General features: G+C 46.9%; 1 protein-coding gene across 1 annotated transcript in view; it reads left to right on the plus strand.

Moving 5' to 3' along the window:
- Spred2 (sprouty related EVH1 domain containing 2) overlaps positions 1 to 16,148 on the plus strand; it is a 105,979-nt gene that overhangs the window by 75,716 nt on the left and 14,115 nt on the right. The window contains exons 3-4 of the mRNA XM_050140980.1: positions 6,989 to 7,157; positions 9,322 to 9,386. Coding sequence (XP_049996937.1) covers positions 6,989 to 7,157; positions 9,322 to 9,386 — 234 coding nt within the window. The remainder of the gene's footprint in view (positions 1 to 6,988; positions 7,158 to 9,321; positions 9,387 to 16,148) is intronic.

Here is a 16,148-nt window from a genome sequence, read left to right on the forward strand (position 1 = left end):
CTCTCTCTCTCTCTCTCTCTCTCTCTCTCTCTCTCTCTCTCTCTCTCTCTCTCTCTTTCTCTCTCTCTCTCTCTCATGCACACGCACACACACACAAACACACAGAAGAAAAATAAATAAGATTTTAGAAAAAAGTGGCTTGGCTACCATGTGCCTGGCATGTGCGTGCCCCCAGCTAAGCCCAAGGTTAGCCCATTAGTTAGCTGATGCTCAGGGAATGATTTCGTGTTCCTAGGGACCATATTTGGTACAGCATTACACAGACCCCCAGAACTGAAGCAGCGTCATGGCGCACAGCTGTGCGTGTTTTCTTTTTCACACGCCTTTTGTCGGTGTGTGAAGAGCTGTGCACCTCACTTACTTGTCACCGACATTCTCTTCAAGGGCTTTCCTGTCCTGCTCACGCACTAGTGTGGCGTTCCGCTATTAGGCCATATCCTTAGTGTCCCCCCTCATCACCATAGTTTTGGGAAGACACATTTAACTGCGTTTTTCCACATTCCACAGTTCCTGATTTTAAAGAAATAATTAGAAGCCGCAGTGGTAGCTCATGTCTTTAATCCCAGACTTGGAAAGTAGAAGGACAGACCTGTTGAGCTCTGAGTTCAAGGCCAGTCTGGTCTACAAGGTGAATTCTAGTACATCCAGGGCTACACAGAGAAACCCTGTCTTGAAAAACAAAACAAACATCAACAACAAAAGAGAGAGAGAGAGAGAGAGAGAAAGAGAGAGAGAGAAAGAGAGAGAGAGAATGAATATGAATTTGGGTCCTGATTTTCATGACCTTTACTGTATAGCTGTTACTGTGTGAGATTTTCCTTTAACCGTTGAGGTCATAGGTTTTAAATCGCTATCATTTCAATAAAATAATAGTAGTCTCCGTTGATTTCTTATGAATGACCTCATATAGCTTCCTACTTGCTAAAAAGCTGTCACTTGCCAGCCAGATGGCCCAACGTCTGAGGGCTCAGGCAGCCAAGCCTAATGGTGAGTTCAGTCCCTGGGACCCACATAGTAGGAGAGCACAGATTCTTGTAGGCTGCCCTCTGATCTCCACACATGCCCGCACACAACGTGCACACACAAAAATAAGTGTTTCTAGTCCTTTGCATGACTGAGTTACCTGCCAGTGTCCTTTGCGTATCCATCTCCTGGAACTTTCCTTTTGTGTGTTCTGCCCTGGTGTTATGAGGTATTCATCTTTACCTGCCTCGTTTAGATTTTAAAAATGTGTTTGTCTTTTTTCCCGTTCATCGGTATTCTTGTTCTGCAGAATTTCAATAGAGATTCTTTGCTTTGCATCCTCCCTTTCTAGTCTGTTATCAGACTGTCTTCCTGTGAAGGGTCTGGATACTTAGGGCTATTTCTCCTGGGTTTCTTCTGGATTGTCACCTAGAATAGTCTCCAATTCTGGCTTTTTGAGATAGGCTCTCCTGTAGCCCGAACTGGCTTTGTAGCCAGGGATGACCTTGAACTCCTAATCTTCCTGTCTACTACTCCCAAATTCCGGGGTTACAGGCCTGTACTACCACACCCAGGTTTAAAATAGCCCAAGTTGAGCTGGTCTAACCCAGCCCCTTCCTTTCAAACTGCATTATGAACTCGTGTCTTCCCAGTGACTTATACATAGTAACTACAAACGTTTTCCTTTTTGTCCAAGGACCTGACATGAATAGCCTCTGTTGTATCCATGCCACATCCAAAAGGGGAAGAGACTGTCTCCGTGTTACAATACAGTGCATTGCTTCCCTGGGTTCAGGGTGGTGCCATCCTCCAGGTGTTCCTTTTCCCCACCATCCGTTTTCCCCATCTCTCCCTACCTCATCCTGCTCCCCACACGCTCTGACGACACTTCCACACCTGGTGGCATTTCTGTCCCACATCCGTCCACCTGCTGTGCTTTATTTTCCTAGCCCCCACTTTGCCCGCTTCGCTCTGGGAAATCTGGATTCCGGGCCCCCACTCCTACACCATTTGCAGCTACAGTGGCATCTCTTTGATCTCCCTGCTCTGTGAGGCAATGCTCCTGCCCGCCGGAGCCCGTGAGGCTCTGAAGGCGCTCTGAAAGGGGGCGGGTCGTTGAAGGAAGCCCCTTTAACCATGAGGGGGAATGTGAGGTGGTGGTTGGCTGAGCCTGAGATGGAGGCCTCGTTCCCTGTAATCAGCTGGGCACGAAGTGCTTTTTTCATAGGAGTGTATGGGGATTTGTTCCAAGGTTCTAGAAGTCGACATTGTGTGTGTGTGTGTGTGTGTGTGTTTGCGCGCGTATGTGTGTGCACGTGCCTGTGCGTGTGTTTTACTTTTGTATTGGAGTCTGTGTGTTTAACTGACATTGCTTCTACATATACCCATTTATAAGTTGTCAGAGAATTTTTAGTAATTGGCTGCTGAGAAATGGTATGCAAACTTAAGCTTTGCGGCGTAGACTGGCCTGAAACTCAACAGTATAGTCCAGGCTGACCTCCAACACGTTCAATTTTTATCACCCTTGCTCTGCCTCCCAAATGCTGGGATTAAGAAGAAAGTGTGTTGGGACTCAGGTCTGTGCCCCCATATCTGTCCCCCTTTCTTATAATTGTAGATATTCTTCCTAGATTGTATATCAGAACTTAACTGGTAACGTTTTTTTTTTTTTGTGTGTGTGTGGTGGTTTTGGAGACAGGGTTTCTCTGTGTAGCCCCAGCTGTCCTAGAGATCTGCCTGGTGGGCTTGGTTTTTAAGACAGGGATTCAGGTAGTCCAGGCTGGCCCCAGTTCTTAGATGAGGATGACCCTGCACTTCTGATCCTCCTGCTCTGTCTAACAATAGTACAGGCATGTGTTTATGTGCCTGGTTTATCATCCGATGCTGGGGACCCAGGGCATGCTGGACGATAGGAAGGCCTCCTGCAGACCAAGCTGCACCCAGAGCCCACCATTGTTTCTCATGCTTCCTTCCATGGAAACTGCTGTTTAATCCTTCATCTTGCGCGAATGTCTTACTTGATTCTGTGGTTGTCTGGAGAAGAGAACGTGGTGTTTGCTGGGATTGGGTCAGACTTCAGGATGACATCACATTTCACCAGCAGTATACAAAGAGATTTCTTTTTTGCTTTATGTCCTTTGTGGCTAGGAAGGCCCAGGGATTGAGTTAGAGCCCCAGCCCTTCTTTGAGACAAGCTCATTACACAGTCCTCACTGGCCTTGAACTTGCAGTTCCTACGCCTCTGCCTCCCTGGAGCTAGATTACAGCCCTGTGCTACCATACCCGCACCACACCCCCTTATGTTTCCCCCACTTGCCCGTCAATTATTTCATGACACTGTGTGTGCATACATGCCACGGTGCATATTTCATAGTCGGAGGGCAGGGCTAGAGAGATGGCTCAGCAGTTACGAGCACTTCCTGTTCTTACAGAGGACCCGGGTTCAATTCCCAGCACTCACGTGGCAGCTCACAACTGTCTGCAACTCCAGTTCCAGTGGATCTTGGCACTTTCGCACTAGCATACATGTGGACAAAACACTGATGCACATATAAATACGTAAGATCTCTTTTTTAAAAAAGTAGGTCAGAGGACAGATGATTTATCAGAGAGGACCTGGGTTCAATTCCCAAAACCCACATGGCCACTCATTACCATCTGTAACTGCAGCCCCAGAGGATCTGACATTCTCTTCTGGCCCCCACAGACTCCAGACATTCACATGGTACACAGGCTTACATGCGGCAAAACATCCATACATATAAAGCAAAATAATAATTGGGGGAAAAAGTGTTTAATTATCGGTTACTGTCTAAAACTCTGATTTTTTTTTTTAACTTGTAAGTTCAGATTTTATTATTAGGAGTGGGAGTGTCCAGTTATTTCCTTCGAGACAGCGAGCTCAGTTTGCTCATTTTCAAGAAAATCTCTGCCAAATACCCAGTTAACCATACCTGGTCTCTTGGTTGATCTTTTAATAAAACGATGATTCCCAGAGGGCAACCTGTGCGGATGGCGATGGCACATGCCTGAAGTCCCAGCATTGAGACATGGAGACAGGGAGATTGGGAGTTTGAGGTCAGGTTCAGCTGTTCCTCACATCCAAGGCCATCCCGGGCTACACGAGAGACCCAGTCCTAAAATGGAGGGGAAAGGGAAGAAGTTAATTCAGCCTACGAAGGAGCCCACTGCACAGAAGAGACAGTCGTACCAGCCAGTACGGCGACAGTCACCCTGCTTCCCTGTTCAGAAGAGGGCAGGCTTGGGAACCCCGCTCTATTCTAACCCTGTATCTGTCTGTGTGAGCCAGGCTTTCTTCATCCCGGTACCTACCAAAGCAGTGTGTTCCCACCAAAGGCTGAGTATAAAGAAGCTGGTGTGAGAATCCAGTTGTGTCTGCTTTGGATCATGCCGTGAAGTAGAAGGTTAAGGACGTTCCTGAGTAACCCGAGCGGGCATCGTGCTTGGTGAAGGCTTTAAGCCACACACCACTGCCGCACTGCGGGTATCGCGCTACTGTGCTGTGGTTCTATCGTCTTCCCTTTCCCGCAGACAGGTCCACACAGAGGAAGATGGCAGAAATGCTAGGGTGGTGCTCTCCCACTTGGGACTACAGGAAAGGGGATGGAGATTAAGGAGGCGTTCAGAAGCCCACAGATCAGATTTGGGGAACAATTTATGTGTAACAGCATAGATGGTAGTGTTGTTTGGGAGAGGGGCCATTTGTATGGTCTGTGGTTAAATGAATCCATGTCTGTATAGGAGACCATCACACAGTCATTGACAGAATCGTTAACTCCTGTCTCTAGAATGTTGGGGGTGTCTGTTTAGCTTGCATGCTGTCTATCTCTCTGTCTCTCTCTCTCTCTCTGCTAGAAATCAAACCCAAGGCCTTAGGCATGTTAAGCACATGATCTTCCACTAGGCTGCATACATAAATACACACATACTCCCCAAGACATGATTTTTTTTCATTTTTATATTATGTTTATGAGTGTTTTGCTGTTTGCTTGTATGTGTACTGCATGTGTGCCCAGTACCCACGGAGGTCAGAAGAGGTTGTTTGATCCCATAGAACTGGAGTTACGGGTGGTTAAGAGCCACTGTGTGGGTGCTGGGGACTGAATCTGGGTCCTCTGCAAGGGCAGCAATTGTTCTTAATAGCTGAGCCATCATCTCTCTAGCCCCGCAAGGCATCATTTTAAGGAAAACAAAAGACCCATTGCAGAAGCAGTTTATAGGAAAGGTTCTGCTGAAACACAGTTCACGCGTAAAGAAGGAACAAGGGCCAGGGCTGTGCTCTCCATGACCATGGGAAACAAATCTGGGGATACTGGAGTGGGAGAGGAACGTGGCCGGGGCAGGGGCTCAGTTGATAGGGGACTAGCGTGCACACAGTCGTGGGTTCCGTCCCCAGCATGGTTTGAGACACAGCCTGTAATCCCAGCATGCAGGAGGATTTAGAAGGTCATCTTCAAATACTTGGAGAGTTCAAAGCTACCGAAAAGAAACGGTTAGACAATGATAGCCAGAGACTTTTTTTTTTTCATTCTAAAAATACGGGAAAATTGAGTCTCTTTGTTTTAGCAAAGAAAAAAATTAATAACTTGGGGCTTTGAATTGAAGCCTTTGGATTCTAAAATGGGTGACATTTGTTAGTTAAAGCCTTGATTATTTGGACTTCCACGGTTTGGAACGAAGCTGGGCTGGCATTTAGTCATTGGGCTATTCTTAGGGGAAAATGACCATGATAAGCAATTTAATCACAAATAGAATTATAAGGAGCTGTCCTCTTCAGTACAATGTTATAAAATTAACATTCGGTGTTGCTTTTAATATGCCAATTATTCTATTGTTATTAATTTAGAAAACATTTAGTAAGCGCTATTTTATTTCTTACTGCTTTGACATATTCTTGAAATTTGTACTATTCTTTAGTTTCGATTTACCCTAATTTAGGTAAACCTTTATTCTCTTGCCCTTCATTTAGGCTAGATTGACAAGCTTACACGGTGTTAATGGCGGGACTTTGCAAAACAAGGTCAAGGCTGTGAAAACCCTGTAAAGTCACTTTGGTGTTTGTAATAAAGCTGTTGAATAGTTTGGGATTTTTATTGATGAGAATATGAAGTTGATATTTGCTGGATTGCAAAGCTTCTAAGACATGAAATAAACGGTGTCTGTCATCAAGAGCGCTGATTAGAAGGGGAGTTAAGCTATAGTGTATCTTGCCATCTAAGTGGGGGAACAAGATTAATAGGTGAGAAACTATTAGAGAATATTGGATCCGGTACAGAATTAACTGTGAATGGAGCAAGTAGAATCTGAGAAGTCCTGGAGGGTCATGTGACCCTGTTCAGTTCCTCGGTGTTTTCAGAACACAGTCTTGTTCTTGCTCATAACATTGGTGGTGTTTTCAGTCTTTGGGAAACAGGACCAGGTTCTGTGTAAAGATGAAAAGCCATTCTTTAGGCTCAGTCGTTAGGAACACAGAGAGCGTTCATAATCCTAATGTACAGTTAGTAGTAACGCCACCAGCTTAGAACTGCAGCAGCTGACCAGTGACTGGCGGCATAGGGGGACAGAGAAACAACGCAGAAATAGCCACAGGAATTCTGAGCCAGAGCGAGTGAGCAGACCAGGGTTGACAGTGCCGGATGTGAAGAAGCTGGGAGAGATTTAGTCATGTTCAGTTTGTTGAATCCACAGACACAGACCTGTCGGGACCAGGAGGGAAGGCAGGAGACAACAGGACAGAAGCCCCAACACTGAGGGGCCAGAAGAAGGAGGAGTGGGGTGCGGGAAGACAGAACAGTGAGACTTAACTGAGCCCATGTGCAGGGAACAGCCGAGATTGGTGGTCAGTGGGAATCATCTGTTTCTTCCACCTGGAGAGGTACACACATAAAGGCCAGGGGCCGGTGTCCTTCAGTTAGTGGCCATCAGTGATGGTTCTCGGTTAGGCTTGCAACAGACACCGCCATGACTGTCCCACGAGTAACCAGCCTGTGTTTCAATCCTTCAGGTGGTACTGGAATGCTATGTCAGAAAGGACTTGGTCTACACCAAAGCCAATCCGACGTTTCATCATTGGAAAGTTGACAATAGGAAGTTTGGTCTTACTTTCCAAAGCCCTGCGGATGCACGAGCCTTTGACAGGGGCGTGAGAAAAGCCATTGAAGACCTTATAGAAGGTACTGGATTTGTCACTGCACCCTTAGAGGGACTGTGGAATGTTCCGGGTTCTTTTTCATTCCCACAGTCTGCCATCTTATATACGTGGCTTGTTTGTAGGAAGTTTCCCTGTGGGTTTGTGATGCCCCCATTTCACCAGTGCCGGCCATCGAAAGGGATGTGCCTGCTCTTGAGATTGTTTACTGTTTCATGTCAGTAGCTAGTGTGTAACACAAAGGGGTCCCTTAGAAGAACGTGAGCCGGGGCGGGACAGATGGCTCAACAGTTGAGGGCAGTGGCAGCTCTTGCAGAAGACCCAGGTTAGGTTTCCAACCCTCCCAGCGCCTAAAACTTGGCTAATGGCCACCAGTAACCCAAGTTCCAAGGAAGCCAACACCTTCTTCTGGCCTCTACAGACACTGCACATGCGTGGTCTGCAGATTTACATGCGTGCAAAGCACCCATACATCTAATTTTTTTTTTAATTTTAAAACAAACTAAACCAGCTGGGCAGTGGTGGCATATACCTTTAATCCCAGCACTGGGGAGGCAGAGGCAAGCAGATCTCTATGAGTTCAAGGCCAGCCTGGTCTACAGAGCAGGTTCTAAGACTGGCTCCTTAGCTGCAGAGAAACCCTGTCTCAAAAAAAAAAAAAAAAAAGGAAGGGAAGAAAAGAAAGAAACTAAGCCAGGTATTTAATTTGAAACATAAAAGGCTGGGACTCTGCACAGAAAGAATAAGTTACAAATTACTTCTCTTGTGTGCAAATGCACATAAACAATAGGATTCCTTTTTTCTTTTTTTATTTTTAAGAACAATAGAATTCTTGGCCGGGGCGGTGGTGAATCTGCTACAAATCGAAAGGGTTGTTTCTGCCGAGGTGCAGGCAGCGCACGACCACAGCCTTGAGGGGCCTTCGGCCACAAGCATTCAAATTCTCCACTCTGCACAGTTCAGTCACAAGTCAGTGTTTAAGGTACTAGGACCCTGAGGCATGGTGACACCAAAGTCAGGATTGAAAGAAATGATTACCAAAATGATTATTTCATTATTTCATTTGCTTAAGAGATGAGATTTGAGCTAGGGAGATGGTTCAGTGGGTAACATTGCTTCCTGCCAAGCCAGACAACCTGAGTTTGGTTCCTGGGACCCACATGGTGGAGGGAAATGACCAATTTCCAGAAATTCATTCTCTCTCTCTCTTGTCTGTCTCTCTCTCTCTCTCTCTCTCTCTCTCTCTCTCTCTCTCTCTCTCTCTCTCTCACACACATACACACACGCACACCACTTTATATATGTATAAAGACTTGAGTTTCTCTTCAGGTATATCTATTGAATTGACCCCCCGCATTCCTGGCTCCTGTTCATGGGAGAAGTGGGGTTGCTTCACTAGTTGCGACTAGATAAAGAGGTGAACGAGAAAGTTGAACTTGAACCACCAGGCCATCTCATGATGGGATTAGCTGGATTTTCTAACAGAAACCTCAGTTTTGACCTGGAAAAAGCAACGCCAAGTCTCCGGGGCACTGGCCGCATGTGTCTGCTAACAACACAGCTCCTGTAGTATGGCCAGGGAGTGCAGGTTCAGAGTTCAGAAGGAGAGGCGGGGATTAGGGCTTCTTCAGCAGGTGAGATCAGGGCAGTGAAAGCCCGGCTTTTCTGAGGCTGAGTAGGTCTAGCTGAGAGAGCTTTGGCGTTTCCCTTCCTTCGGTACAAAAGTTAAAGTAATGGGAACCACAGCAGGCAAAATTAACTTGGGGAGCATCATGGCTAGAGCCAAGGGGAATGATTTAAAATACTGAATCCCCGTGTGATTATACGCTAGGGTCGGTGTACTGACAGAGCGGAAGATACTTTAAGATAACACTTTTTTTTTCAGGGTAGGGATAATCAGTGATAATTCAGTGGTAGAGTTGCCTGTGGTGTCCATGGGGCCCCAGGGTCCATCCCAGCTACTGCTAAAATAAAGAGAGGAAGAAATACACCATAAGCTTTTAAAGACTGGGGATAAGACTCGGTGGTAGATATGACCTGCCTACCGTGCATAAGGTCCTGGGTTCAGTCTTTAGCACTAAAGGAAGGAAAACAAGACATACACTAGCCACCACACTTTACACTTATTTAAATGATGGAAGTCAGTTATCCACAACTTGGTTGATTTGATTGCGTTCTTGTCTTTTTAGGCTCCACCACCTCATCTTCCACTATTCACAATGAGGCTGAGCTGGGAGATGACGACGTTTTTACAGTGAGTTTCCTTTCTTCTTTGCTTCCCGTATTGCTGACCTTCAGAGACGTTGCCCACTAAGGGCACTTTGCAGCATGGCATTTGAAGTTGCTCTGTGGCTGCTGTTATAGAAAACTCTGTCATTCCAGTTTGTCACATTCTGGTCTTGACCCCCCGCTCATCCTTGTAGTGATACAGCCCTCCGCGCAGCCCGCACCCCCAGATCTTCAAAGTTCAGGTCTAAGGGCTCCTGGCACATCAGGGGACCAGCTGTTCTGGTTTGCCCAGGACAGTCCCAGGCAGACCAGGACAGTTGATCATCTCCTTGTAGCCTTCTTTGAACACACTGGTGCCAAAGGAAAGCCAAAAGGACACCCCCACCCCCACTGCCACCGCCACCGCCACCACCACTCCCCGCGAGTGATTCTGCTTCTGACATGAGACACGTGATATTGAGCAAGAAGGAAAGGGCTTAGGTGTGGACACTACTTCAGTTAATGGGATGAAACTGGGACATAATGAGTGCTCAGCTTCCTTCTCCCTGGAAATCCTTTGCTTCTGAAAAATCAGTTACCGGGCAGTTGCTTGCCCAGCCACTGCTTGGAGCAGCGTGGAGGTCAAGCAGCGTTGTGAAGCCGAGCACCTTGACCCACAATGAGAAGGGCATTGTTGTGACCCAGCAGGGTTGTGACACATTGTTGTGACACCTCAAAGCTAATCTTGGTACTATACTTTCTGGTTTGGGTGAATTCCATTTCCTAGTGTGTGTGTGTTTGTTTGCTTGTTTTACGAAAATGTAAAGAACAGGCATGGTGACTGTATATGGCACCAAGACTCAGCAGACTTGCTAGTTGTGTTCCTGCGACTTCCCTAGTGTCCTGGCAAATGTGACTTAAGGATGACAGGGTTATTCTGGCACAGTGTGTGGTTGTCACAGGCCATTCTGGTGGGGAAGTCATTACAGCAGGGGCTTGAGACAGCAAATCCTATTGTATCTGCCGTCAACCTTGAGTGCTGCTCCTTGCCTAGCTGTCATCCTCTGTTACTCAGTGCAGGACCCCAGCCAGGAAGTGGTGCTGCCCACCTCTTGGGTGGGTCTTCCCATTTCATTACCCAAATCAAGATAATGCTTCCCAGGCGGGGCCAGGGGCTCACCTAGACTAAATACTACTAGGTATAGTCTTACTAGAGCCTGTCAGCTTGACAGTCAATATATTGCTTTTAAATTGTTGCTTATTGTTATTGTGTTTGTATGTGTGCATGGTGTGTGTGTGTGTGCGCGCGCGTGTGTGTGAGAGGGCATGTGTGCCACAGTGTTCTACGTGTGGTCTGTTCTCTCCCAATCCCTTTACGTGGAGTCTGAGGGATCGAACTTGGGTCTCTAGGCTTGTATGGCAAGCATTTCTCTGGCAGTTACCTCACAGGCCAACAGTGAGTTGGCCATAAGAGTGCCAGTGTGTCTTCATACACACACACACACACACACACACATGCATGCATACACACACACACAGATACTTTTTTACTGATCAAGTTGAGTATAAATTTCCCCAATTTTCTTTTGTATTGCTTGGTTGATTTTTGTGTATATGTTTGTCTGTGTGTATGTGGGCACATGCGTGTACACTACATGTATTTGGGTGCCCATGGACTCTAGAAGGGGGAATCCTAACACCTGGAGCTGTAATTAGAGTGTTAGTGATATAGAATGCTGAGAACCATACCCCCTTTCTCTGGAAGAGCAGCAAGTACTCGTACCCGCTGAACCATCCCTCCAGCCCACCTCACAATGCTTTTATCATGCATCCCTTTTAATAATAAGTATCACAGAGTCCTTTTAGGTAGCCAGTCTGTTCTGATGCTCTAATAATAGACACATGTTGTTTTACATCTGTGCAAAACCCTAGACTGTGTAACACCTACACAGAACCATAGAAAACTGAGAGTCGGGATAATGTGTGGGTATAGGTTCATTGATTTTGTAATTGGGTTTTTGTTTTGTTTGAGAAAGGGTTTTGCTGTATAGCCCTGACTGACCTGGAACTTGCTTTGTAGTCTAGGCTGGCCTTGAACTCACATAGATTCATCTGTCTTTGCCTTCCTAGTGCTGAGACTGATTAAGGGCACCAGCACACTTTGAAGGTTTATTGATTTTTTTAACAAATACACAGCCTGGTGGGCAACATTGCTAATAGAAGAGCTGCAGAGTGGGAGGCAAAAAATGTATAGGTGCTCTCAGTTCCTTTAGCTCGGTTTTGTTGGTTTGTAAACCTAAAATAAGGAATGAAATTGGAAGGAACATATTTAAATATAATAAGGCCTCCTCCATAGAGCACTAAAATTCAGACCATTGTCTAATAACTCCTTTATAAATTACCCAGTTATCCCCAGACTGCCTTTTGTAAGTTGTTGGTTTTTTTGTTTGTTTTTAATTTCACATTTTAAAATATGGGGAGTAATTGAATAAATTCATATCTCTGCACTAACAGTTTGTACAGAGTGTGCAATGTGTGAGCCCAGGCACCGACGATCACAGAACCAATGGCGGAGCTTGCAGAACTGAGTTTGACCCACGGGAAACCTGAGAATGGGCAGAAGGCGGGCAGTGAAAGGTAGTCCCGTCTACACATAAGGCAGGAGGTTATGGGGGAGTTGGGGGCGGTGTCTAAACAGGACTTCACTGACATCTGCACAGGATTTTGGAAAGAGATCTCATCGAGGGAGCTCGGGGAAGAAGGCTGGAGGGGGAGAGGGAGCTGTGGAGCATCATGGTCCAGATGCCGCAGATACATTGTGTAGTGAGACCATCAGGAAGTGAGCTCCGTAGTCCTCCCTTGGAGCGGCTGGTGCTGCGGCTGAACAGGCTTCCTCTAGTGCTCCGCGCAGACCCTCTCAGCAGCTGGCATGTGCTTACAGCTGTTCTTTTGTCACGTTTGGGGAGACAGACAACAGCGGGGAGGTTAAAGGTGGCTTCCTGTGATCCAGAGCACAACCGGAATCGGCAGCTGCTTCCCAGCTACCTGCCAGCAGCGATTTATAGACTAAGGCAGGGCGGAAACCCGAATCCTCTAGCTTTCGTCCTTTAAGCCGTGCCTGGGGGAAAGGCGCTCGCGCAGCAGACCGCGTTCTGCGTAGAGCTGGTGTATAGGGTCACTGGCCTGTTTACAAACACAGGCCTATTTATAATGGTACCTCCCTTCCCCAGGAAAGGCCCAGATTTATTCCCAGGCTGTTGGCTGTGGGAAAATGGGCGCGTGGTGGGGGGCTGACATGCCAGATTCCTGTTCATTGACCAGCTCTCTGTAACTTAGACATTCCACCCCAAGACAGTAAAGGAGTGTGAGCCAAGGAAACGAGCCGCTACGTCACAGCCTGAGCCGGACACTTCCCAGTGTTCTCAAACGTTTTCTGGAAGACAGATGTTTAGGAGTTGGAATTCCTATCAGAAAGGGTATAAATGCTGCTAAGCGTCCCCTCTTCTGAGTCTTGAGAATTGCCGTGGTTTTCGGAGGCAGCCGCTGGCATTTGAAACCCACGGCGCTGTAACCGGTGCTGTCAAATGCTTGTTTTCCGTGTCTGCCATTGGGGTTTCCCTAGTTCTCAGGATTCCTTGGGACTTGAGGGACATAGGATGCTCCAGACACTGTGTGGGTGCTTATGAACACACACATTGCTGAACTTCGCCCTGGGGACACCAGTAGGAGTGTGTCCCCCAAGGGTTTGCGTGTTGCAGCTTCGTCCCCAGAGTGGCAGTGTTGGTAGTGGGTGAGGACACTGCCTCAGAAGAGATTAATGTAAGACCCTGGCCAGTATTCAGAGTCCTTAGCCGGTCCCCTTCCTAGCCTTTCCCTCTGCCCCTCTAGAACTGTGGAGTTAAAGAGGCCTTTCTATTGTAGACAGCCTCTGCTATTGTTTTAGTAATGGAAAGTAGACAAGTTTGAGTACTAAACCTAGACAAAGGGACACCCACCTAGCTGCCCTGTGGAGTCAGCCATACGGCCTTGTGGGCTCACAAAGCAGTGGCTGTCTCTGCCCCAACACTTTCTCGGAATCACCTTGTCAGCGAGAAACCAGACGGTCTTCCTGTGGAAAGATACCTGCCAGTGTACATTGTATCATTGGGCAACATTGCCCACCTCTCTCCCTGGCTCCTATTCCTCCTGAGCCTGTCCCCTGTTTCATTACCCAAGCCCGTGCCTGTCCATGTCTTTCCTGTCAGAGGCCCCACCAGAAGTTCTTGACTAGCTACTGCTCTGTGTGAGTTTTTGTTGTTTATTCTAATTCTCGTATTTTTTTTACTGCGTGCGTGCATGCATGTTTGTGTGTGGTCAGAGACGATTTGTGGAATCAGTTGTCTCCACCATGTGGGGTTCCAGGAATCCAACTGTGGGGCAGCAAGAACCTTCACAGACTGAGGCATGTTAAGAACATACAACAAAGGGGCTGGAGACATAGCCCACGAGCAGCATGCTCACCAGCTGTGTGAGGGCCTGGGTTCTATCTGCAACCATGCCAGACAACAAAGAGGCGAACATTTGGGGATGGGGACTTTCTGGCATTGCTAAAAGTAGACTTCTTTTCTCTTGTCCCTTCAGCATCTTCTTTCTTGTCCCTTCCGTCTTCTTTCGCTTCAGAGCTGAGACTTGTGTTAGGCTGGCTCTGCCGAAGTCAGAGTGTGAGGGAGAGGTGAGGCTAAGAAGAGAGCCCTGCCTTCCAGCCATCAGACAACTCTTCTCCCCGTCCTTCTCCGTCTCTGGGTTTAAAGAAATTGGAGTTCGGCTAAGAGTGTGTGCCAAAGCCCTGGGTCTCTGCGACTGTTACTGTACAGTAGTGTCATGTACCCCACCTTGACCACATGGATTAAGAACCATGTACTCATGCCCTTACATGAAATGACATAGTATTTACTTCCTGTGTGTAACTTGAACAAATCTTCTGAGTATATTTTGTCTTATCTCTAGATTACCTATAATACTTAACACATTGCAAATACTTTATAAATATTTGTTTAACTATTGTTTAGGGAATTGTGGCAAGAAAAAGATATCTGTACCTAATTAACAAAGGTATGAGTTGTTTTTCTGGTTTTTGTTGTTGTTGTTGGGATGGGGTCTCATTGTGTAGCCCTGGTCTTGAACACACAGAGATCTGCCTGCCTCTCCATCCCAAGTGTTGGGATTAAGGTCTACATCACCACACCCTCTGTGTATGTATATATGTATATATTCAGTTAGTTGCATCCATAAATGTAGAACCTGTGTATTCAGAGGATCCACTGTGTGGTCAATGTTTTAGTTTGCTGTGAAGAGACACCACGACCATGGCAATTCTTATACAGGATACACTTGTGGGGAAGGAGCTGCGAGTTTTATGTGTGGATTGGCCGGCGGGGGTGGGGGGGGTGTGGAACTGGGCGTGGCTTGAGCATCTGAAATCCCCGAATACCACCTCCAGTGATACACTGCCTCCAATAAGGCCACACCCCCCAATAATGCCATTCTCTATGGGGACTATTTTCATTCAAACCACCACAGCCACCAGATAAATACAGCACATTAAAAGTAGGTAGTTGAGCTGGGTATGGTGGTGCACACCTTTAATCCCAGCTCTTGGGAGGCAGAGGCAGGCAGATCTCTGAGTTTGAGGCCAGCCTGGTCTACAGAGCCAATTCCAGGGCAGCCGGAGCTAAACAAACTCTGTTTGGGGGGGGGGGTAGAAAAATGATAGGCACTAACTCAGAGATGTGCAGAGCTCTGAGCAGGCCTCTGTCTAGTCTGTTACAGAGGATAGTGAAGTCATCTGCTCTGGCCTCCTTGTTTCTGGGAAATGAAGTAGTTGTGTGTGGTTTTACAGATCGGAGGAGCCAGGGTTCAGATGGGCAGATTACATAAGGTCACAGTGCAGGTTCGTGGTGGGCAAGCTACCAACACTACCTAGGAACCGGTCACTAGTGCTGCGCCTTCATTGATTGAATCATTAAGTTTATGTTGTTGTTGTTGATGTTACTGTTTTAGATAAGGTTTCTCTAGCAGTGCCACCTGTTCACCCTTAAACCTGACTGGCCTTGAACTTACAGAGATCCTCCTGCCTCTGCCTCTTGAATGCTAAGATTAAAGATCTAAGCTACCACCAGGCAGTAGTGGCACAGACCTTTAATCCCAGCACTCTGAAGGCAGATCTCTGTGAGTTCAAGGCCAAGCCTGGCTTACAAGAGCTAGTTCCAGGACAGCCAGCCAGCATCTTTAATCTTAGCTTTCAAGAGGTAGAGGCAGGAGGATCTCTGTCTCGAAAAACCAAAAAAAAAAAAAAAACCCAAAAACAAAAAAAGCTATCAGCTACTATGCCAGGCCATCGTTTTTTGAGACATGGTCTCAAAACCTCAGGCTGGGTACCTTGAACTGGCTGTGTAGCTGAGGATAGCCCTGAATTCTCCTGGTCGTCTTGCTCCCACTTGTCAAATGCTGGAATTACAGGCATGCGCCACCACAATCAGCAGCTATTCCATCTTATAAACAATAACCAAATCCACAAGTCATGTTTGAACATTGTCTTGGACTCTAGTTCTTTAGAAGGAGATAAGACAAGCTAAGCACTGGTCAGTGTTCTCCATCGCCTGGTCCTGTGGTGAGCCCAAGACCTGCTGCAGTGAATGTTATACCCTTGAAATCCCATAACAGTTACTGAAGGCTAGACCACAGGAAGGCCTCCCACACTATTACTCACAGTTCTCTAGAGGAGCACAGATGATGGAGTGTCATAAAGGGGATTTATTAGATTGATTTA

The sequence above is a fragment of the Alexandromys fortis genome, unplaced genomic scaffold (genome assembly GCF_014885135.2).
Source record: "Alexandromys fortis isolate MF-2015 unplaced genomic scaffold, M_Fortis_MF-2015_v1.1 scaffold_7, whole genome shotgun sequence".
Lineage (NCBI taxonomy): Eukaryota > Metazoa > Chordata > Mammalia > Rodentia > Cricetidae > Alexandromys > Alexandromys fortis.